General features: G+C 37.7%; 1 protein-coding gene across 1 annotated transcript in view; it reads right to left on the bottom strand.

Moving 5' to 3' along the window:
- Positions 1-25,213, bottom strand: part of LOC132156757 (MAM domain-containing glycosylphosphatidylinositol anchor protein 1-like) — a 270,738-nt gene that overhangs the window by 36,700 nt on the left and 208,825 nt on the right. The window contains exons 10-15 of the mRNA XM_059565763.1: positions 19,658-19,924; positions 17,454-17,599; positions 5,895-6,069; positions 4,742-4,765; positions 3,366-3,518; positions 2,817-2,978 (exon numbers count right to left, since the gene is read on the bottom strand). Of these exons, the coding sequence (XP_059421746.1) occupies positions 2,817-2,978; positions 3,366-3,518; positions 4,742-4,765; positions 5,895-6,069; positions 17,454-17,599; positions 19,658-19,924 (927 nt within the window). The remainder of the gene's footprint in view (positions 1-2,816; positions 2,979-3,365; positions 3,519-4,741; positions 4,766-5,894; positions 6,070-17,453; positions 17,600-19,657; positions 19,925-25,213) is intronic.

The raw sequence follows: 25,213 nt of genomic DNA, 5'->3' as shown, positions 1-25,213 counted from the left end.
TCTCTTTGTTAACACACATGATTCAGATAATCAGCTCGTTAAGAAGTGAGCTCCGTTCATGAACTGTGTTCCCATTGACATGGTCTCTACACAGTGTTTACTGCTCCCTATTCCCTGAGCAGGGGAAATCTGTTGAATCTGCTGAAGTTTACTTCACTTCGGAACACGCATTCACAGATTTGCGTTGCACAACGTCCGTCTGCACACATGGACAAGTGTGACATCATATACCTCTGTAAATCAATACAATTTAAATTCCCGTCTCACACACTTCAGTGCACTTTCAATGGAACATATACGTTCGCTTCGAACTGGAATCATGGTGGAATATTCTGTGATGTCCACCTCGCAGGGCACTTATGTTCGAATAGAACAAACGTCTGAAGCAATAAGAGAAACGTACAAAATGTGCAAAGCAGAGGGGTGCGAGGACTGGAATTGAGAACTGCTGCCTTGAAGGGATATTCTAGCCAAAAGTGAAAATTCTCACATTGTTTACTCAAAACTGATATGGCTTTCTTTCTTCTATGGGACACAAAATATGGTATTTGAAGAATTTTGGTAATTAAATGGTTTTGGTTCCCGTTTACTTCAATTGTATGGACGGAAAGCACAATGGAAGTCAATGGGAACTAGAACTGTTTGTTTACCAATATTCCCCTTAAAATATTTTATTTTGTGTCCAGCAAAAAAAAAAAAAGAAAGTCATGCAGGTTTGGAACAACATGAGTGGGAGTACACAGTGACAGAATTTTTATTTTTGGCTGGACTATAACTTTAAGATACCTACTTTTGGTCAAATCCTGAGTGGCCGTTCACACAGGACGTGTTCTTGCATTGAAAAGCAGCCAAACGCAGTGCAGAGCAATGGACCACAAGGTCTCAAGGCACATTTTTAAAAGATTAACATTATCTAGCCTGACATGAAGTGGCAACAGTCACAGATGCCCACTTTGATGTGCTTGAAGCCATTAAACAACAATGAAAATGTCGTGCAGACGGATACTAGAGCGTGTCCTATGTGAAAGGCCCTAAGGCGGCGCAGCATGTTTTCTTAACATAGAAGATGATACCATAATGCATTGTGACGAGTAAAAAAAACAACAACAGCCCAGATGGAAGATGAGGCAAGAGAAATCCTTTTGACTATGTATATATATTTATACTTTATAATACACTTAATTTCACTCAACAATGGAAAGTATATACTGTTCATTATCAATCCAAAGTTTGGAGTTGTTAAGATGAAAAAGTCTTATGCTCATCAACATTGCAATTTTTATAGAAAATCTGTCAAAGATTGTATTGTTATGAAACATTATTATAATTTAAAACAACCTTTTTTATTTTATTATCATTATAATTTGATATATATATAGATCCTTCAGAAATTTTAATATGCTGGCTTGCTGCTCAACAAACCTTTCTTCATATTATTCATGTTAAAAATAACTAATATATATATATATATATATATATATATATATATATATATATATATATATATATATATATATATATATATATATATATATATATATATATATATATATATATATATATATATATATATATATGGATTCTTTAATAGAAAGTCTGAACAGAACTGATTTACAAAACAGAATCGTTTGTAACATTTTAAATGCCTTTACTGTCATTTTAGATCTATTTAATGCAGTGGTTCTCAATTCCAGTCCTCGCGCCCCCCTGCTCTGCAGATTTCATATTTTTCACTTGTCACTTCAGACGTTTGTTCTATTCGAACATAAGTGCCCTGCAAAGTGGACATCACAGGATATTCCGCCATGATTCCAGTTCGAAGCGAACGTTCCATTCAAAGTGCACTGAAGTGTGTGAGATGTGAATTTAAATTGTATTTATTTACAGCGGTATATGATGTCACATATGTCTGTGTGTGATGACATTGCGCAGCGCAAATCTGTGAATGAGTGTTCCGAAGTGAGGTAAACTTCAACAGAATTCCCCTGCTCAGGGAGTAGGGAGCAATGAACAGTTTAGAGACCATGTCAATGCGAGCACAGTTCATGAACGAAGCTCACTTCTAACAATTCATTATCTGAATCATGTGTGTTAACAAAGAGAGACTTGTGAAATATGCAGAGCTAAGGGGTGCGAGGACTGGAATTGAGAACCAATGATTTAATGCATCTCCAAGTATTGTTACTTTAAAAAAAATCTTACTGACCTCAAACTTTGGAAGGTATGGTAGTGTATATAAAATTGTTAATCTAATTACAACTTGACTATTGTATCCAATATTGCTGTGCTATGTACTTTCTCTTAGAATTACTACAGTGTAACATTGAATGATGCTTGATCAGCTTAAATGTGCCAGAAAGAAACACACACACACACACACACACACACACACACAAGACTGCTTGGAACTGAGAGAATAGACAGATGTCACTTTGAAACAAAGCTTAATGTTTTAACAGTCACGATACATAAGTAATGGATGTGTGGATGACATCACTTCTCTCTCTGACTGTCTGTGTCCTTCATTGTCTTTGACCTTCTAGTGAACACTACTCTTAAAGCACCGTACTTTCCCTGACAGATTCAGCCCAATGCTGCAGGCGAGGAGGACACTTACAGACAAACCAAACTCAGATTTTTCAGGGAACCAACATAATCCAGCCTCCAACCTGTCAAATAGAGACTACTTTCCACTATTCAATCAACTGTAAAAAATCAGCTAAAAAAAAGTAAAAAAAAAAATTTACCCTAAGTCAAGAATTTCAATGTTTTTGTCTTTCTCAGAGTGTGAATTCAAACCAGAGTTAAAGACTCACCAATATGTTTTCCGTTCATGTTGTAATAGAAGGAGACACAGTAGGGGGTTCTGGTGGTCCCTGTTGGTCCTCGGGCTGCCGTAACATTGTACAATGGAGAGAGAAGACGAGCTCGATCCCCGGCCTGACGTGGCCGCGACGTCTCAATATACATGTAGTAACCTTTATTGTAGATGGAAAGTATAAAACGAGTTAACACAAGGTTTTCCCAAGGGCAGATGCTTTCACACAAAAAAATTATAATAATACACACCGAAAAATTTAATTAAATCTGCTTTCTCAAGATTGTTCAGACAGTCAGAGTTTTTGTTTAAGAAATAAAATGATGTGATTTTACAAATGTGCTTTTGATTTCAAGAATACAGGAGTATCTTACTATGGAATATATTGACTGGCAAAATTCTCTATAAAGGTACTTTGAAATGATTTTGGAGTTAGCAAATTTCTATAAAATACATTTTAACTGAATAGAAAAGAGTTTCTCTTCAGATTCTAATAGTGGGCAGAAAAAAAATGTCCACTTTGGTGTGTGTTGCTGTGTATTTCTACCTTCTTTCGTCCCACTCCTGTCTGTATCCGGCCCTGTATTAACCGACCGTTTGGGGTTCTGTGTGAGGTGATTCTGTCGGGTCCAGTCAAACACATCACTGCGGTCTTGAGTGAACCCACATATCCTAATGTCCTCAAACCCACACACGTGATCTACACACAGAGACATGAAAGAAAATCAAGATCCACCTTCAGTTCATAAATGCAAGAATGTGTTACAGAAGCAATAATGTACATCCAGATGGTTGTTCTCTCAGAATAAACCCCAACAGAGCGATCAGGACCCTGCTTATTGCACAGCTACTTGCCAAATAAGTAAATAATTTGACAGAAAATTTTGAGTTAAATATTTTATTATTTAGAGAACACAGCGGTGTGATACGAGAGAAATGAAAGAAGCACGAAAGAATTGGATAATGCTATAATAATATTTCCTTTAATTGTATTCCATTGTGTGAGAGTCACAGTATCCACATATATAGTGTGACCTTAAGCACTCTATTTTATTTTACTAAAGGTAATATTTCCTTGAACTGTATAACACTGCATAAGAAGCACAGTTTATAAATGTGTCTACTTGCAATAAACTTCAAAGTCTCTGTTCTTCCCAATGACACGAGCAGGGCTTATTCGAATGGTAACAGGAGGACATTAATCTCATTTAGGTCAAATATTGTCCAGTAAGTTGCACTGAAAATAGAATATCTCAAAGGAACTTGGGTTTTGTGCAGCTTACATTTCTGCCACTGTAGCGCAGCAGGGCAGCTAAGTCTGTTTAGCATGGCTAAGCATCCACACCTGCGTTTTCGTACTTGCGTAATGTATGTTTCTGGCCTAATGCTGAGGAGCAGATCTGAGAAGAAAGTCTGCAGGGTTTCTCAGGCGTGTTTAATGTAAGGAGGCCTCTCGACAGGTTCCTCTGGAGTACTGGAGTACTCTCAGCATATTGCAGCATTTACAGTGATTGCCCTCATTTAACAAACACAGAATACAGAATACTGTAATTAGTCACCCAGAATGTCTCCATTCACACTCTAAATGGCTGATTAACTCATCTTCCAAGTGCGAGAGGAGACTGAATGGCAAAGAATGCACGATTTCCGAGTTGTGGTTTGAAATCACCATTTTCCTCCCTCCGCATGCATTCGGCTCTTCAAATTACTCTGCTGATCTCCAGTCAGTTTTAATTTATGTTTTTTTCTTTTGTACCTCTTTGGCAATGCTCTGCGGTTAAGCTGCCAGAAGAACTGTGTTGAATTTAATTGGGAAGAACTGAAAGGCAGGGCAAGCGTGAGATGGGAGGATGGGTTCAGAGGAGAGAGAAAGGCAACATGCACAAAACCATCACCAGAGGAAAAAGTGCAGGTATGTCTCACCTGAAGGTCTTGGGTAAGTGTAGGCTGCAAGAGAAAAGAAATGAGAAAAAGCAGTGACTGCAGGGCCTTCTTACAGCTCAATTAACACAACAAATGAGATCAGTGTATACACATCAAACAAGGCTGAGAGATAGAAGAGAAAAATTATACAGAGAAAACTTTAAATATTTACCTAAAAAATTACTATATACAGTGTATATTTATGTATCTGCTCTAAAATAGAGTTGTTGTTTTTTTCTATAATTTTGGACAGCTATTTTAACAAAATTATACATTTATTATTTTTAAACAAAATAAATTAACAAAAAAATGTTCCATTTAAGATCAAGGTTCAGTGTAAGTAATAGAGAGAGAGAGAGAGAGAGAGAGAGAGAGTTTTTTTTGTTTAACATTTTTATTAAAAAGATTACAAATAAATAGCATTTACTTACATATACTTACATATATCTTACCAAATATTTGAATGAAAAATAAAACATGTATTAATAATTCATTAATAATAATAATACATACATACATACATTTAACCAAACACTATTTATGCATATACATAAAATAAAATAATTATATTTAATAAATAAAACCCAATCAGACTAGAAGACTGGAACAAACTTTTGTGTATATAGTATATGGTCCTGACATCAGAGAAGGAGGGTTTCATGTCTTCCAGCAGTCCATTTATTCTAGAGGTTAGCCATTTTTTAGAGGGTGGTCTGGTTAGAGGAATTCTGAGATTGAATGTCTATCCAATGGGATTAGATTCTATCAGCGCTTTCTGAGATCCAGACTCAGCTTTGGTGCTGAAACCGCTGGCCTGTTCTGTAGCCATCAGCAAACTCTCCACACAATGACAGCCACACGTTTGACATCTCAATTTACCATAATCCCGAAAGCGAAACCTCACATTTGAAATGCATGACCTCTGTTGATGGGAATCATGAGGATTTGAACAATTCTGACTCTGATTCCCATTCCACCTCCAGCCCAGCTACTTGCCCATATAAAATTAAAAAAATCTAAATTCATCAAAACTGGTATACTGCCTACTTAAAAGGATAACTTTAAGAGGAAAAAAAGAATAAATGGATGGGAGTAGCCAAATGACAAGGGAGATCTTGCATACTGTATGGTGTGTATCTGGAAGGTGACTTACGCTCAGAGTACTGGATGCTGCGCGTGACTGTGTTTCCGGTGCCGAAGCTGGTTATGGGAGTGAGGCTGACCTCATATGACAGAGGAATACGCAAGTCTGTCAGTGTGTAGGACATCAACACACCTTTCACAGGCTCTTTAGTGGTGATCTGTTTGGACAAAACTGTCTGTCGGTTCTGCAAACACACAAGAGAGAAAAGTGTTTAATGGTTTAATCATGCTATGATCAGGCTTTAATAAGGTCTGACTTAATTACCAATTATTACCATTATTTAACACATGAAATCCTATACACTACTGTTTAAAAGTTTGGGGTAGGTGAGGTTTTTACATTTCTGAAAGTCTGTAAAGCTCACCGAGGCTGCATTTATTTAATAAAAAATACAGGCAAAATAGTCATATTGTGAATTATGCTTTAAATATAGCATCATTATTGCAACTGAAATATTGTTGCAATTTAAAACATTAAGGAAATTTTTTTCACAGAGGAACATTTCAGAGAGGACAGAAAATTTACAATGGAAACATGGTTGCGTCACACACAGATTTATACATCTCTAACCTCCAGAAAACCACAGAAAGCCCTCAGCGCAGTGATTTGCTGAGTGCAAGGTCAGCTGCTATCCAGCCGCCCGCTGTAAGAAGGTTCAGAAGTCTTTCCTTAGGCACAACAGCAGTGTGCTGACTAAGAGCACTTGGTGAAACAGATCAACTAGTCATTCTCTACTTTGAGGTACTTCCCATGGGACATCTCACAACGATTCTGAATGCTGCTGGCTTTGAGACATTTCTGAAGATACTTTAGTGAAAAGTTAGCATTTTGTGTTAGTTGCTTTTTTTTAGCTTGAGCTTTGTGATTTTACCTTGAAAATGTGTCTCTTTACTTGTAAAAGAGAGCATTTACTGCTGCATAATGCAGCTTTATAAAAAACACTTTATGCAAGTCCAAACACTTGCAGCTAATGCAATGCGAAATCTGCATAAATGCAAGCTTGATTTTGTTGCATATAAAGCATTTCATTCTCATTGTTGACTCAAGGAACTGTATAGCAAGCATTAGGTAGCTGAACTGTTAACATGTTTATAGCTAAACGAACAATACTGCACATAGTTTAACAGTGGAGGTATCTTTATCTACTCTACATACTCCATCACAATATGGTAATATTATGTTTGTGTGTGTGTGTGTGTGTGTGTGTGTGTGTGTGTGTATACACACACACACAATATATATAGGACAATACAATTATATTTAGACTCAAAGTATTTTTTATTTAAATTTCCAATGTCAAAATATATTTAAGTTACTCTCATCTTGGACAACATTATTAAATTTACATTTCAATATATAACCAATATATTTGGCCATTTTTGTACATTTTAAATAGATTAAAATATATATATAAATTATTGTTTATTTTCTTTTTCCACATGGAAAATGGCTAAATAATTTGCTAATACTAATGTGCCATATTTAGCTTTTGATTTCTTTCATTTATTCAATCAAACAGTTGCAGTTCTAGTTGGTTCCTCAAAAACCTTCACCAATAATCTCTCATACAATTAGCTGTATCTTATTAGATGAAACAAATGTGCAGTGAGCTGTTCCAGGTCAGCTCTCACTCCCGGAGGATGTGTGGTAATCACAGGGACAGAGGCACTCTGGCAGTCCAGGCTTTTCCATGTGGAATTATGGGAAACATGGCAGCAGCCCCATGGAAACAGCGCACAATGGAATGAGAAATGATCTTCAGCTCCGCATAGAGACTCAGGCAGCAGGTAAACCCACCGGCATTCCCTCTAAACACAACACACATAATAAGTGTGTGTGTGTGTGTGTGTGTGTGTGTGTGTGTGATGCTTCCTATTCATCCTTTGTTCCCTCTTTTCCAGGCAGGAAGTAGAAGCGTAGCTGTGATGTTAACCTGACTAGTGAGGGTCAAACACATTTGTTATCTATCTAATTAAATGCCACCATAAACCCCTGTTACTGGACCATTCACCACGGCAACATGGAGAGTGTTCCACCACGTCTCCAACACTAAATGCACTTGAGCCTACACAGTGCATGCCAAGACTTAACAGCTGTATCAAACACACACACGCGCGTGCACCTTGTAAAAGTCACAGATAAATTGTCTCTGCTTGACTGCTCTTCTCTGTTAACAGGAATTTTCTGTGCATCTCTCCTCATCTAAATCACCACACAAAGACCAGGAGTGCTTTCTCCAAGAGAAGAGTGGCAGTGCTTAATGAAGAAAAAGATATGATGAGAGAATGATTGATTTTACAGAAATTTAGCAAACCAAATATTATGAACTATGACATTAAATCTTATATAATGCTAAATATAACTGCAAAAAAAAAATTACTAAATTTACTCTTCTTCTCTAGGATTAGATTCTAATTGGTTGTTATCATTCATCACTTGGAACAAAAAAGGTTTTGAAAGTGATTTCCACAATATTGATCATAAGTGTCATTATCTTTATAGATGTGGTGTGGATTCTGCTACTGTTTTACATTAAGAAAAGTTCTTAAAACTGTGTCTTTATCATTATTGTTATCATCCTTGGTACAAATGGACACTAATGATTCAGATGCTGTCATGAATGATACGAACACCAGACCTAAAGAATGCTATCAATGATCAAGACGGCTTGAGGAAGCTTGTCCTCCAGATCACCAAATAGAAAAAACATCAACAAAATTAACAATATTCACAGCCAAACAAACCGTGAGTAACAAATGAAAATACAGAAAATATTAATGTAACTGAATTATTGTAATATTGTATTTTTTTGCACGTAAAAATGCATTTTACCTATGTGAACAAATGAAATATTAGAACATTTCACTATATTAATGAGGACATTTAACCCCCAGATCTAAAGCCTGTACTCACACACATGTGCTTTCTATCTAAAACAATCTTTCACCTCCAAATGTCTTTTTTCATTCAATGATTTGTTCTTTTCTGCTTGTTTCACACACCTGGTTATGTATCAGTCATCGGTACATATACTACTTCCTTTCCTCTTCATCAGTCATGCATCCATTAACAGAGACCAGAGGCTACTGTATTTCTTTCTTTCTTTATTAATTTTTTTTTTTGTCATAACTCTCAGACTACTACAAATCAACCTGTTGGTATATATATATATATATATATATTTTTTTTTTACCTTTATGAAGGTTAAAATAATTATAAAATAATTAATAAAAAATAATTAAATATAAAAAATATAAAAATAATTTAAAAAAATAATTAATAAAAAGGCTATAATTATAAAATCAGATCAAGATTATAACCAGTATACATTAAATTCAGAATTACTCAGATTAACTGTTTAAATAAATTAATTGAATTAATTAATTAAATAAATAAAACGGTCACACTTTATTTTAAGGCCCAGTCCTCACGATTAACAAACCATTAAATATTACTTTTGCCTCAATAAACTCTAAATTTTCTGCTTATTATATATTAAGTTAGTTGTTAAGTTTAGGTATTGGGTAGGATTAGGAATGTAGAATATGGTCCTGAAGAATATAATAATAATAATAATAATTCCTTACATTTATATAGCTCTTTTCTAGGTACTCAAAGCGCTTTATATTGTCAGGGGGTATCTCCTCATCCACCACCAGTGTGCAGCATCCACCTTATTGCAGCCATATTGCGCCAGAACGCTCACCGCACACCAGCTTATTGGTGGAGAGGAGACAGAGTGATGAAGCCAATCAGTAGATATGGGGATTGTTAGGAGGCCATGATGGTCAGAGGCCAATGGGCAAATTTAGCCAGGATGCCGAGGTCACACCTCTACTCTTTTCAAAAGGCATCCTGGGATTTTTTAATGACCACAGAGAGTCCGGACCTCGGTTTAATGTCTCATCTGAAGGACGGTGCTTGTTGACGGTATAGTGTCCCCATCACTACACTGGGGCGCTTGGACCCACACAGACCACAGGGTGAGCACCTCCTACTGTCCTCACTAGCACCTCTTCCAGCAGCAACCTAGTTTTCCCAGGAGGTCTCCCATTCAGGTACTGACCAGGCTCAGCCCTGCTTAGCTTCAGTGGGCCTATGTGCTTTATAAGTACTAATAAACAGCCAATATGTTAATAAAAGGCATGCTAATAAGCAACTAGTTACAGGTAATAGTAAGAATTGGTCCCTAAAAACTGTAACTGCAACTGCAACACCAAAACACTTAAACATAATAATATTGCATTAAAGGGGTCATATGATGTGATTTAATTTTTTATTTTCTCTTTGGAGTGTTACAAGCTTTTGGTGCATAAATAATATCTGTAATGCTACAAAGACTAAAGTCTCAAATCTAAAGAGATATTCTTTATAAAAGTTGAGTCAACAACGACCCCCCCCCCCCACACACACACACACATCTACGTCACTGTGTGGGAGATCTGCATAACAAAGCCCAAATGTTTATGCGAAGAAAAAAGGCATAATTTTGATTCTCGCTGTTGCCACCGGAGCCATGTTGTGAAGACGCTGTGTGTTTCGTTGTGAAATCGAAACTACTTTGTCTGGCCTTCCAAAAGAGGACACAACTAGAAATCACTGGTTAAGTTCTATTTATAACAGTGTTCCAGAACAGTTCAACCCAAATATTCAGATGTGTGCAGCGCATGCTTTCATTCGTAAAGGATTTGCCACTGATGATTAAAACGTGAGTTTTGAGCATTGTAGAGTAACGCTTGTTGTTTGTCGTTTCTCAGATCACAAATGCAGACATGGGTTTTATGTTTATGCAGCGCGATACACAATGCGTTATAGGTCATTATAATCAGTAATTATGTCTCTAATGGATGCTATACAAATGCCTCGTTTGTAATGGGTTTTATTGGTTTTGTCGCGCCAGGACACACGGCCTCACAGTGTTAAGGGGTAAACCATTTCTGTCACAGGCTTGAGGCATTCGGCCAAATACAATACACTGGACAGCTGGCCAATCAGAGCACACCTCGCTTTTCAGGCATATAAGAGAAACAATGTACAGTATGTGGAAAATAATGTTTTTTTTTACCTTAAACCACATAAACACATTGTATTACACCAAATACACAAAATAATGTTATTTTTATGTCCCCTTTAAACTTTTCAGGGTTTGCTGCAACTGTTTGCTACAAACCTTCTACCATAAAGCTTGTTCCCATGTGAAAATATGAACTGACAAATTGGTGTCTAGGTCAGTTAGTAAGTGTACCTCAAGTCAGTAAATGATATCAAAATTCACAATAAATCCATGACTCTGAACAGCTATATATATTCAGCATGTTCTCAGTTCATTAAAATGGTTGTTTGAGCAACAGGTCTTGGTCTGCTGGGCTTTGACGGGTTATATATGTCTGGATCTTGATCTCTGGTATTTAGGAATATGGTGCATACTGAATCATTAAAGCATGAAGAACTAGCAAACAGGGTTACATCAAATCGCACAGGGCTTTATATACTAAACACACACACATACAGCTGTAAGATCTCACCCTCTTGTAATATCACAGGTGTGTGAGGTGTGAGCAGAGGCCTGTGATACAGCGCTTCTCTTGCCGCAGGATTCCCCCTGCAGGTACAGCTCAATAAAGACGTGTAAATGCATTCAAGCACACTCGCTCACTCGCTCTCTCTCCTGAGGTGGTTCACCCCACTGATCAGAGGTCTGTCATCGGGGCTCGGGTTCGGATGCGGACAGCTGTTTGAGTCTCCGCTGGTTGAGTAACATATGGCACAGAGCATGTTTAATGAAACTGGGTTTGTCGTTTGTCAGCAAATTTACAACAATGTCTAAATGTGGAGTTTAGCTTGTTAGCATCAGAACTGTGAAAAATGAGCCCAAAATAATAATCAGTACTGAAAGTTTCTCATCTTACGTAGCGTACATTTAGTCTAGAGGGACTCAGTTTTCCGCACTGGTAAACAAGCGGTGCAGCTTTACAAATGAGGCTTGGTGTTTCCTGCGGTCTCTGAAAACACAACAATCATTTCAGAAAAGAGAGAACATTCTTGTTCTTCTCTTGAAAAGTTCTGAGGAAATGAAAGCGCTCTGAGCACCTGTTATATGAGTGTGACGGAGGTAAAGAAAAACATTTAAGTAAAGAAAGAAGGAGTGCACAGATGAAGGGGCGTTTTCTCCAAGCAGGCAAGAGAGCCAAAAAAGGGGAAAAAAAACAACACAAAGTTAAAACCAATATTACAAAACAAAATTAAACAAAATTGATTTCTAATAAATAAATTAATATAAAACTTTTATTGTATTAGTAACAACAACAATAATAATAATAAAAATGTATCAGCGGTGGTACAGTACAGCAACCTTGGCGACGTGAAGTGACATCTCCATTCCCTCCTTCAGGGAACGAGGATTACCATACGTAACAGTCAGTCACTCTCGACGTCACGTCGGTGACCGACGAATTAGGATTCCCTATCAAAGCTCCATAACTGCTGCCCCTTCAAGTGCCCTGCCACCTGCACCCCTTTTTGGTGTAGGCTGAGGCTAAGCAACAAGTAGTTTCATTCACCATTGTCGAAGCACTACCCACACAGTGAGATTGGATAACACTGGGAAAACGTACCCGTTTCACTTGGAACAGGATAGCTGCAGAAGCTCCATCCTACCTGAAGGAGGTCTTGGGAGCAAATACACATATGAATATTTGTTTAAGTGCATATGGAAAATAGAATGTGATTGTAACACTCTTGGAAATGGCAAAAGTGTGCCAGGGAAACATGGGCTCTGAGGCCATACCATGGACTTTACACATATGGGATCCACTTAAGTCTCACATATGGAACCCAGCCTTCTATCACGGACGCTCCATGACGTTTGGCTGCCAAGGGGATGGAGGAGCTCGACGGGGTCTGCCTCCTCCAGTAGTGCAGTAGTGATTTAAGCACTGGAGACAGGTCCCAAGAGGGTATTGAGGGGGGCCGTGAATGATTTAACCTTCTGGCCTCTCTAAGGAAGCTAATGACCAGGTCATGCTTACCCACCAACTTCCCTTCTACAGGGTCATGGTACAAAGCAATCGCACCAACTTGAACTTTGAGGGTGGAGGGAGACAGCCTTCGCTCCTTCGCAAAAAGGACAGCATGACCCTGATCTTGCATCTCCGTGGGTCTTCTCAATCAACTAACAGGTTCCACTTTAAGGAATAAGTGTGTCTCATAGACTGTGTTCTCGACTAAGTGATGGTGTCAACTAACTCTTGGGGTAGGTCACCTAGAACCTCAACGTCTCATCCAGGGACCATACATTAAGTTTCAGAGGTCTGGATGTGGGTCCCATAGGGTGCCCCATCTCTGAATCAGTAGATCCTTCCTCAGAAGAATCTGCCGGGGAGAGACTGTCGCGAGGAGCACTAGTTTGGTGAACCAGGTCAGAGTGGACCAATACTGCCCCACAAGCAAGACCTGCTCCTCGTCCTCCCTGACCTTGCAACTGGCAGTGAGAGGTCTCTGGAGAAGCAAACAGGTCTACCTGTGCGGCTCCGAAACCTCTCCAAATCAACTGGACCTTCCGGGAATGAAGTCGCCACTCTCCCGGGAGAGTAGCTCGAGACAGCTCTTGGCCGAATGGTTGAGCAGGCCTGGAATATGAATGGCATGATGTGACCTCAGAACCTTCTGATTCCAAAGGAGGAGGTGGTGGGCGAGTTGTGACATGTGACAGGAGCACAGACCACCTTGCCATTTGATGTATGTAACGGTCGCTGTGTTGTCCGTTCAGACCAGAACCTGCTTGCCTCATAAGTGCCCTATGAGATGGTCCAAGGCAAGGAATACTGCTAACAACTCTAGACAATTGATATGCCAGTGCAGATGGGGGCCCATCCATACTTCCGACACTGCATGCTCTTTGTACGTGGCCCCCCTGCAGGTGGTGGAGGCATCTGTGTAAACCATAGCATGCCTGGAGACCTGTTCCAGGGGCACTGCTGCCCAGAGGAACATAAGATCTGAACACCCTACTCTCTGAGGGGAACCAGACTTTCCGTGACTTTCGTTATGACACAGAGAGACAGGGACATCCCGAAGGGCAGGACCTTGAACTGATATGCCCGTTCTTTTTCCCGCAATGGGAACATGACTCATCCATGAACGGCACCTCAGTGTGCTAAATGCCCAGACATGTAAGGCAGTGATCGTGACCATCACCCATCACCAGGTATTGACCGCATCCAGAAATGCAGGGGTGAAACAGCATCTGTAGAGACAATCCAACGTCTTTACAAAAAAAGAACCCATGTAAGCTCTTTCAGAGAAATTGCTCTTCACAGGGGACTGGCCGCTTGAAGCACGACAAGGTCACAGTGCAGCCTGAAGTGCGCAACTCGCTCAACTCAGAATGACCATGGCTGAAGCGCCGTACTGTGAACTCATAGCCATTTGAAGACACTGGATGGAGCAGAACAATATTGTTGCTCGGCTGGTATGCATTGCAAATGCTGCCTTCTTATACTCATGCTGTGATCAACTGCAGCTGGATGCAATAATTGCATGCCAATGTGCATTGACATCGAGAGTGACCGACTGAAAGGGAACTTCTGTTGTGAAATTTCTTATGCATCCCTAAACGATTTCAAAGTGGAAATAATACTAATAATTGTTTTATTTTAATTATAATAATTAGATGATTTTTTACAAATTATTTTATATGACAAATAGTAAAAAAGCAAAAATAAAATCCTTTAAAACAACTAATAAAATTTTAAAATACAGACGTGAGATATCTTACATAGCATGTGAATTACAATAAAAAGTGCCTAATGTTTGACAGTTCATTTACAGTGTTTATTTTTTATAAATACATCTCTCCCATCCATCTGTCAAAAAACTACTTGATGATCTATCATATATCTATATTAAGTATGTGCTTGTTACGCTGTTAATTAACTTTCTATTCTCGCGCATATATCTTGTGATAGTCCCTATACTAGATGATTAACAAAAGACGTTTCTAAAGTTAGAGACTGAAACTCTTTGTATTGAACGCTCTCGTCTCGATGAGAAACAATGGCACTGCTTTCTTCAGCTCATTACCCCTCTCTCTTTTCCCTTTCTTTTCTACATTTCTCAGAGCAACATCTATAAAACATTTATCAACATTACCACTGCAAAGAAGTGTTGCGCATTCACACCTTGGACAAATTTATACACAGAAGAACACGCCAACGCACGGTCCTGGCCATATAGATACACACACACACAAATAGAATGAACTATATCTCCCTGTTCACACACAGACATTCATTGTTATTCTACTATGATCAGATATGCACATATACTCAACTGAGTCTACTGAGAAGCTCGTCTATAATCTGTCTCGCTCTCCACCACACACACACGCACGCTCATAAAAGTTAATGCACGCTTGCTGCAGTCAGGATGTTAATTCATTGGTCCCTGTAGACTCTTACTTAAGGTAAGGTTTTAAAGAGGGGAAGATTAGCTATTCATGCACACAAAGACAAGTGGCTAATCTCCCCCTCCCCGTTCGCTTTGATTCCTGCCTCCTTCCATAATTCATTGGCGCTCTTCCGTTCCTGCCGCCCCCCTCTGGGCCAGGTTTCTATGAATAGATGATTAGGACGTCAGAATCAAAAAATCTGATGAAGAGTCACAAAGTGCAACACAGTTTCTGTGACAAGGGTGCATCAATGTGCCGGGTCATCCCGAGATGATTAGAGGGTGTTTGTTTGTTGCATAGGGTGGTGGCCAGATTTCAACCGGGACACATGGGGGGGTGGAGGGAATCCCAGTGAATGCTTCAAGGATGTAGTTTGTTTAATTGAAACATTGCCTGTAAAAGATTCAACACTGGCTCTGTACATGTATTAGTGAGCTGACTTGATGTGATTGATTTCAATAGAATTTGGTTTAGAGAAAAACAGTGCAATGTTCTAAAAAGTGCAAAAATACATAAAACACAAATTATGTGTTTTAACAGAATTAAACTATTTCTTTCTTTCTTTTTCAATTAGTTTCAGTACTAAATCATAGATTTCTTCATTCAGCTTGTGTAATGCATTATGGGATTCCCTTCCTCAAGAAGGATACTTGAGATGCTTTTTGACCAAAAGAAAGTATTGCAAATTAAAGGCAGCATAACTGTTTTGACTTGTTTTCCAGTTAAAATTTCTAAGATGCCTAAAACAAGACTGGTTTACTTGAAAAATGACACTGCATAACATATAAATGCTTGTTTCCAGAGAATGTATCTTTATTATGGGTGTATTTTGTTCAGATATTTTCTCCTCTGTTAAGAAAAAACTAGTTAAAAACAAGTAGCCTAACCAAATCTGCCAGTGTAGTAAAACAAAATATCTTTATATTCAAGAGTCTTAGAGAACAAGTCTTATTAAGTTAACCTTCTCAAGAAAATGTATCTTGTTTAAGGAGCATTTTAGATAATTTAACTACATAATTACACAAACATACTCAATAGGAATATGAGTTTTTACAGTATAAACAGCTTAATACGTTTCTGAACCTAGTTCATGTTTCATAAAAATTTATTTGTGCATTTTAGACTACTGTTAGACCGCTTATAAACCTAAACATGTAACTTTTGTAACTTTTGAATATAAAATATGGGGGCGGGGTTGTCCTTCTTAACATCTATGGTGGTTAAGGACCTGCATTGAAGACAAAACCTTTTCAGTCAGTCAGCCTCACAGTGGAAATTGGGACATATTTCCATTTTTTAGCAAACCATCCAGACACTGTACTTTGTAAAATGCTCCACTAAACCATGTACAAAAACGCAAAGCATATTCATGCAGCCTCAACACTGCTGACTCAGGTCAAAAGGCAGGAACTGTGTGAATTACAGCTGCTTGGGTGTGAAATAAAGTAAGCTATACATGAGCATCCAATCACATCTGGCAAAGTGGAGTGCGATCAACACAATGAGGACATATTCATCTCTGTGGACGAGAACTCAAGCTACTAAACACAGTAGGTTTGCGCATGCTATATATACAGTATGCAACTTCAATTTGCGATTTATTGGTGTTAACACCAATATTTTTGTCCCGTGAGGTCGACCCTAAAAGTCAATTTACTTCATCAATGCCACTGTAAGAGAAGAAACATGACTTAAGAGTCATGTCAACCTAAGCTCTTTGTTTATCACACAGACTACAAGCTAAAGGGGACCTGCTTGACCATGTTCTTTAAAAGAGCACTTTAGGGTGTATAAGCTGTTTTTTTTTTTTGTTTTTTTTTCAGCAGGGATGAAATACAGATCCAATCAGGCTGCTTGTGTGTTCCTGTGTTGGGCCGGTGGGGTTCTGAGAGTCTCTTTAATGCAGTACAAGCAGTGATCGATCCGCTGTCTGCTCCCTACATAGAGCACACTATTCCCCTGACTCCTATTACAAACACACTTATTCTACTCATCCACCTCCAACCGAGCCAACACAGAAAGAAAGAAAGAAAGAAAGAAAGAAAGAAAGAAAGAAAGAAAGAAAGAAAGAAAGAAAGAGAGAATATTAAGCTCCCAGTGTCCGTGGGTGTTCGCTTTACCTGTTGGACATTAATCCAGTAGCCGATGATTTTGTCCACAGCGCCAGGCTCATTCTGTGTCCACTGTAGGATGTAGGAATAATTGTTCTTCAAGGTGCGAATGGGGTTTGGAGTGTCGTAGTAAAACTCTGCATTAAACGGCTGAGCTAAATGAACAAACAAACCAAAACAGAGTAAGACTAATTAGTCAAATACTTTAAAAAGATAAAGTACTTCCATCTTAGCCATCTTATTTTGCAATGAGGTAGAAAGTTATTTCCTGTGAATGTCCAATGCTTTTGATTCATTTAGATTGAAGTAAACTATCTGCACTAAAAACTGGCATGTTTATAATTATGCCAATGCATTAAAATTATTTGATGACAAAATAATAGTTAAATAACAGCAATATCAAGCAGCATAATGGACTGTTAAAGATATTTTAAAAATAAGGTGGATCTTCAACTGAAATAGCAGTGGTTTTGGTTCTAGACATAGCTGTTACATTAAAGATAATGTGATAAATTTGTTTGCCATTCTAGGTATGCATAGTTAATTGTATTTTATTATTGCAGAAAAAAGCCATTATTGGGTCATGACCCACCAGGTGAGAACTAATTATCTAGAGCATCAATGAAAGACAAGCATTTCATTAAATAAGAACCGTTTAATTTAGTGTCACCAAACAGAAATTGCAATAATAAATATTTTTCAGATTTTGTCTTGTGCCACAGATGTTGGATAAATTATATATTTGAAGTCATTTTTGCGAGGAAAATTTTTTACTTGTAAGCAGCTATGCTGTGTTGAAGTCAGTTTTTATGTTTTTGGCCGCTACTATGTCCCTTAAAGGAACTTATGGTAACCATCATTTAAACCCAGATACAGTAGTAATTTAACAAAAATATATTAAAAAAAAATACATTTTGAACATTCAGAAATAAAATTTTCATAACTTCTGAAAACATTGTTTTGTTAGCTGGGGTACATTTAATCAGAAATGCTTTTCATAGTAATCAGAGTAAGGACAATAGAATCCTAAATGTTGTAACACAATTCCTTTTACCATATTACCAAATCTGTACGTTGCATAGCAGCTAGGCTTACAGTTTAACAGCAGTCATATTAGAGAGGGGTGATAGAACTAGCTGATAGCATTAGCACCCCTCAGCTGTCACGATGTGCTGGCAAAGCTAAAGATAAGACCCTGCTGAGAAGTAAAAAACTTTCCAAGTCTGCAAGACAGCAGCCAGTGTTTCTGGAAGTGTACTGGAAGTGTACTGTATGGTGCCACATCGCCGTCTGGCCTTTCTTGGCAGATGTCTACAGCACATCATCAACTAGCGTAGTAGCAAACAAAGATGGCAACTCAACTGTAAGGAAATATGCTAATTCTCATTTTAATGCTGTTCACTTTCCAGCAAAGCAATCAGAAATGATTAAGTAATCCCATATGGAAGATCCAGTTTAAACCAGCTTGATCATAGTGGTTTCATATGGTTTAATTGGTCCAAGCTAGTCAGCTGTGGTCTTTAAGTTATCCACGCTGGTTTAGGTAGTTGTAAAGATGTCTGAAAGAATTGTTCTTCTGAGGCGGGTCAATGAATCAGTTGAACAAGTTCACAAAACCCATTTCATATTTCATAAAGGTTTATATTAAATAAAGTCCCTTATTAACAAATCTTAATAAACCATGTTGTGATGTATTGGAAGGCATAAATAGTATTATTTTGAAATGGTTCACTGAAACAATTTGAAAGAGCCGATTTGCTGGAATAAATCAAATGCCACATTTTTTTTTAAATAATTGATCATCTATGCTAGCAGCTCTTGGTTTCAGGCAAACCATCTTAGCCATCACGGTTAGGGTTAGTAGACCAGCTTTGCCAAACTAGTTGACTATGAAGAACTAGTCTTACCAATGAGCAGTGGTCATCAGTCTTACTTTTCAGATTCAAATTAGATCATTCTTGTTAAAGACAAAAGTTAGATGACCACTAACTGTCCACCTTTACTAGTATGACCTGGATTTCTACAGAACAGGTTAAATTTAATAAACCAGACTGCTTGTGCTCAAACAACAGGAATAACAAGACAAACAAAATATGAAGTTTGATAACCGTCCTTTAGCAAGACTAATAGACCCAAGGCTACAGGAAAGTTTTTCTGTAAAATACGGCACCCTACAGTACGTACATACAGTTTGTTTGTTTTTTACAACTCACCAGACACAATGAAGGTGCAGGTTGAGGTCCCGACTCCATTGCTCACTCGGCACTCGTAAGTGCCGTTATTAGTGGTGTCTAGTTTAAAGCGAAGCTGAGGGACACTTTGAGGGTCCACCGTTGGGGTTCGAAAGAGCAACCCATTGCGATACCAGCGGGCGCTGGCAATTCGGTTTGGATTGGATTTGAGAATCAGGCATCGGAGATTGACTGTCGAAAATGTTTGAGAACGGACATCCAGCAGGACTGGATCCACAACAGGAGGATCTGGTGGAGAAAAAAGACTATTATAGCTTACTGGTATTCATCTGATTGTTTCTTCTACATTTTTCGGTGAATATTTTAGGTACAATTAAATTTTACAGTCATTTCATCTGTTGCATCTGTTTTGGTTTGCTGTGCTGACATTTTGACTTCTATCACAGCTCACTTTTTGGTAAAATGGTTCTCAAACCACGTTTTTTCTTCACTAACAGGACAAAAATCAATTTAAGGAAAAGAATAGTAATTGAACTGACCACTATTGAGATTTTTACTGGAAACGAAGCCCCAAATAAACCACACCGAAGCACTTAGGACACAACACTTGAACCCATCGCACATGCCGATGACGTTCAGATGACATATTGCAAGCTACTACCTGAATCAATAAGATGGGGTCCACATCGCCTCAGCTAATTGCACGGAATCAATCTATATAGTGTGCTAGAGCCAGTGACTTATTACAGTCTACCAGGGTCTGGTTAGACACTCTGCATGTATGAAGGGATGTGACTGCAAATTAGCATCACAGCACCTCAGGCATACATCAACAGTACATTACTGTAACTAATAATGTGCAGAAATTGTGACAAAGCATCAGGGTGTAATTAACTTATGAACTTGAATCAATGCTTCCAATGACAATATAATTAAAAAACCTTATTAGCTTCAGACTGATTTAGAAACTTGTTGGTTGTACATAATGTAAACTTTAACAGACGATCCTTTGAAATAGACATCCAACATAACATTCAGAATGATTATCATACCCATTTTACAAGATCCAACCAGTTCCTGATGGATAAAATAAAATGTTCACTGTTTCACTTATATAAATATAAACATGACATATAAATATGTCAGATTAAAGAAGAAATTTGGCTTGTCAATGGCATCACATATTGAAAAAAGAAAATCATGTCAGAGATTCACCAAGTTATCACATGGTGATAAAAAATTAAACACACACACACACACACACACATATATAATATATATATATATTTAAACACATTTCTCATTGTTTAGTGCATTAAAGAAGCACACAAGATCAAAATTGATTTCACTGACTTGTATTCACATTAATTCAACCATGCCAAAATGATCACAATGAAACCCATTTAAAATCCCCACAAGGTTCTCTGGTTTGTGCTTTGGAATTGAGAAAAAGAAAACAAACAGCGTGGGAGAGAACTAGTGCTCCAGCCAAACCACTCCATAAGTGGCACAATTCTTTGGAGTAAAAAAAAAAAACAAAAAACAAAACCTTTTCATTATTAAATAATTTTCATTATCAACAACAAAAAGAGTATTTGGCTGTATCCCACATTTTTATAATAATTTTATATTTTAAAACGAATTTGATACATTTTGTATGTTTATTTTGAATGAGATTAAATGTATTTAGACGTACCAAATGTTGCTAAGAGTTTAGGCAAACTTAAAAGAAAAAGAACAGAAAGGCACTGGTGCAAGTAACGCCAGGGTCATGGGTTCAAATGCCATGGAATGCATGAACTTATAAATTATGCATATTCATTATGCATGATGAACTGAATAAAAGAGCTCATATGATATTTTGTTATTTTGACTGCCGATCATCAGTGTTGCATTCCAACTCAGTTTGTGAGAAAAATGTATCTAAGCTCAACAGGAAGTGGTGATTTTCTCTTATCTATTCCCATAATTAAATTTATACCAGATTATTTTAATTTCACAACACAACAGTTCCCATAAACAAACTATAATCATCCGTCTCATGTGAGAGGACACGTGTCTGTAACCAAAACATCATGAAATTCAGCCACCCAATAACACTGATAAAATATGAGAGTGAAGATAAAACAAACTGAAAATAAAGACACAAGAGAAAACATACACTGTATACATATTAAACTATAAAACTATAAAAAGATTTCTGTCTTTTTTTATTAAAAGTAAAAGAAAAGGAGAAAATTGAGCATACATCGGTATTGATCTTTTGTGAACATTATTATTAAGTCAAACAATAGTTTCCTAAAAATGTACTCTAAGATGGAGTTGAGTTTGTTTCTTCAGAATCGGAACAGATTTGAAAAATGTACATAACTTGTTCACCAATAGATCCTCTGCAATGAATGGATGTCAGTCCAAAATACTGATAAAAACATCACAATAATCCACAAGTAATCCACACAACTCCAGTCAATAAGTTAACATCTTGTGAAGCGAAAAGCAGTGTATTTGTAAGAAACAAACCCATCATTAATACTCATTAATATCTATATTCCATATTAATGCTTCCTGTAGTGAAAAGTCCATCCTCTTTCATCCTCTCAAATCAAAATTCACCAACATATTTCTTTAAACTATTTCGGACTGTTTTTGCTTGTAAACTATTCTTGATCCGTGCATATTTCTCTCCTGATTTAGATGAGATGAGTTGTGTTTTAGCAGGAAGCAACAATTTGAAGTGAAAAACATGGTTTGATAGTGGATTTGTTTATAAACACGCAGTTTATGGATTACTAATATTATTTGTGTATTATTGCGATGTTTTTACTTGCAGCTGTTTGGACTTGCAGACTTCATTTTGACGGCACCCATTCACTGCAGAGGATGCATTGGTAAGCAAGGGATGAAATGCTAAATTTCTCCAAATCTGTTCTGATTAAGAAACAAACTCATTTAAATCTTGTTTGCCCTGAAGGTGTTTCCTGAATTTTCTGGAAATTTTAATTTTCACTTTAATAAGGAGTATTAATCAAGAGTATATTACTGTCATAATTTAATTTTTTTATATAATTATTATTTATATAATGTGCAAGGTTGTGTGTGTGTGTGTGTGTGTGTGTGTGTGTGTGTGTGTGTGTATGTGTGTGTTCAAACATTACTTTTTTTAATTAAATATGTATAATTGTAAATGTATTTAAAAAATAACATTTTCCATAATTTAAAAAAAAATACATTTATAGTATTTTAAATATGAATGTATTCATATTTTATTTAAATCAATATACAAGCAACAAATACTACAAATGCTTCATGATTTAAATAATATATCACAGTTTTTTTTTAGAACAAGATTGTTCTTGACAGGTTTTGTGAGATTTACCCTGCTAGCCTCTGGATGCCTCTCAGTGAAACATGGTTCATTTTCAGGCAGACGCTGTCTGTCTCTCCTGACACAGAAAGACAGGATGGGGTGTTAGACAGCATCCCCCTGGCTCTAGCTCCAGAGAGACAGGCAGAGCCACCTGGCTCATAAATCAGACCTGCTGTAGGATGAAGCACAGCGGTGGGCTCCATCCTCCAGTACTCCACATTAGCTGGGCGCGTTACGCCAGCGATATTGACGGAAGATAGAAACAAAGGGACTGAGGATGTGAGTGTAGACTTAGATGCGTGGGGGAGAGGGTGATTCATACAAGCTCTTAATGAAGCTATCACTCATTTAGCTGCAACACAGCATTCTGGGATTTCTCTGGCCATAAATCCTTCCCAAGAACTTCAATTTGTTCACAGCATGCTCTGCGTTACATGTTTCAGGATATATTGTGTTTAAGTCAGATGCACAGCATTTATACTTCGTTTCTGAATGTATGGGCTATGCAGATTCATTGACTGTGCTGTTAAATAACAGAATAAATCATGTAGCTGTTGTCTTCGTTTATCATAATTGATCACAAGCCGCGCAATGACATGCTCCGCTCACCTGAGACAAACTCGTTTACCTAAACGCTGTCTGCCAGATTGAAAGAGACATATACTGAAAACAACCCCTGTCACACAGAATATGATAACAAAACAGCATTTGATCAATAAAAATAATCTAAAGAGATACTGAAATTCGTTTACCAGCATAGCAGACACATTTCATTCAAGCCTCTTAAAAGTTGTAAATAAAACAATGATTAAGTACATTTCACAATACACTTACAGTTTGTCTATGTCGAAATTTCCTGTGCTGTGCTGTACTGAAAAACAGTTGTGGGTCAAAAATGACCAACCTATATATATATTAAAACAAAAAAAAGTTTTTGCTATTTTATCACCAAAATCTTGACCTCTATAGCCTAGGTCAAAATGACCGGATCACAACATGATGGTTAATTGAATGCGTTTAATGTCTGGTCTTTGTAATTATCTGTAAAATGTAGTATTTGTAAGCGAAAGTAAATCTTACACCAATTTTTATTAAAAACTTTTCAGTGCAGGACAATCACCCTCAGTTCTCCTAGAATAAACCGGGCACAATGGTAATGGTTCACGGCCTGAACCTTGTGGGGCTTGAACCACCAACCACCCGGTTTTCCTGAATGTCACAGCTCGAAAAAGCTCTCTGCATTATGTGATGCTCACGGTCAGATGCTCATCCTGTGCAGTGAATGGTCCGACGCACACTTAAATTCAGCTTCTTCCTGTAATCACATGGTGCATTTTGAAGCAACACAATAAACACAGGATCCATTATGAGAGCGTAGAGTGCTTTGCTCTGCTAATGGCTCGTGTGAAAAGGGCTGATGCGCATTGAGTGGTTCGGGGTTTAACCAGTCTATCTTTTGTGCAGTTGTGCGCAGCTAGAGCACTAATGAATTCAAGGCTTTTTAGTTCGGCACTTACAAAACGCGCTCCACGCGGGCATCATAATGCATTATGAAAACTCTGAACGCATTAACACTCCCGCCGGCCCTCAAATGCTGCATCTAAAAATAGCAGGATCAAAATCATTGATAATGGCCCATTGGGTCTAAATGGAAAACGCGTGTCACTTTGGCTCGTTTGGTCGTGCGTCGGAGACTCAATCTATCCTCAGTCAGTGGATCGCATTACAATCAAGATTAAAATCACATTAGAATGTGCGGCACCAAATCAAATCTAATCTCGCCATCGATCGAGACAATTTCACGATAGACTTCATTAACGCTGTCCTTTCTCAGGCAGGCATATGAGTGCTGTTGTATGAGACACTCTGGGATGTGTCCAAACCGTGTCAGTTTACAAATAATGTGTAATGTGTCCAATGGCCTGGTCGACTGACAAATAAAATCCTTCTGTGATATTATAGAAAGGCTAGAGCGGGACTTCCTATAAAACACTTTGGATAACTTTTGAACTGTAAGTCCTTCAAAAGGATAGTTCACCTTCAGTTGCTGGTCCCCACTTACTTTCATGGTGAGAAAAAAAAATACTGTCTGATTTTATTCACCTCAATAGTGATAATATAAACCATTCCAAACTCTGGAGTCAAACTTTTGAAAGAAATGAGTACTATTATAATGTAAGGATGTATTAAATTGATAAAAAAAGTGACTG

Source organism: Carassius carassius, chromosome 14, assembly GCF_963082965.1.
Source record: "Carassius carassius chromosome 14, fCarCar2.1, whole genome shotgun sequence".
NCBI lineage: Eukaryota > Metazoa > Chordata > Actinopteri > Cypriniformes > Cyprinidae > Carassius > Carassius carassius.
This window is presented reverse-complemented; position numbering and strand designations above follow the sequence as displayed.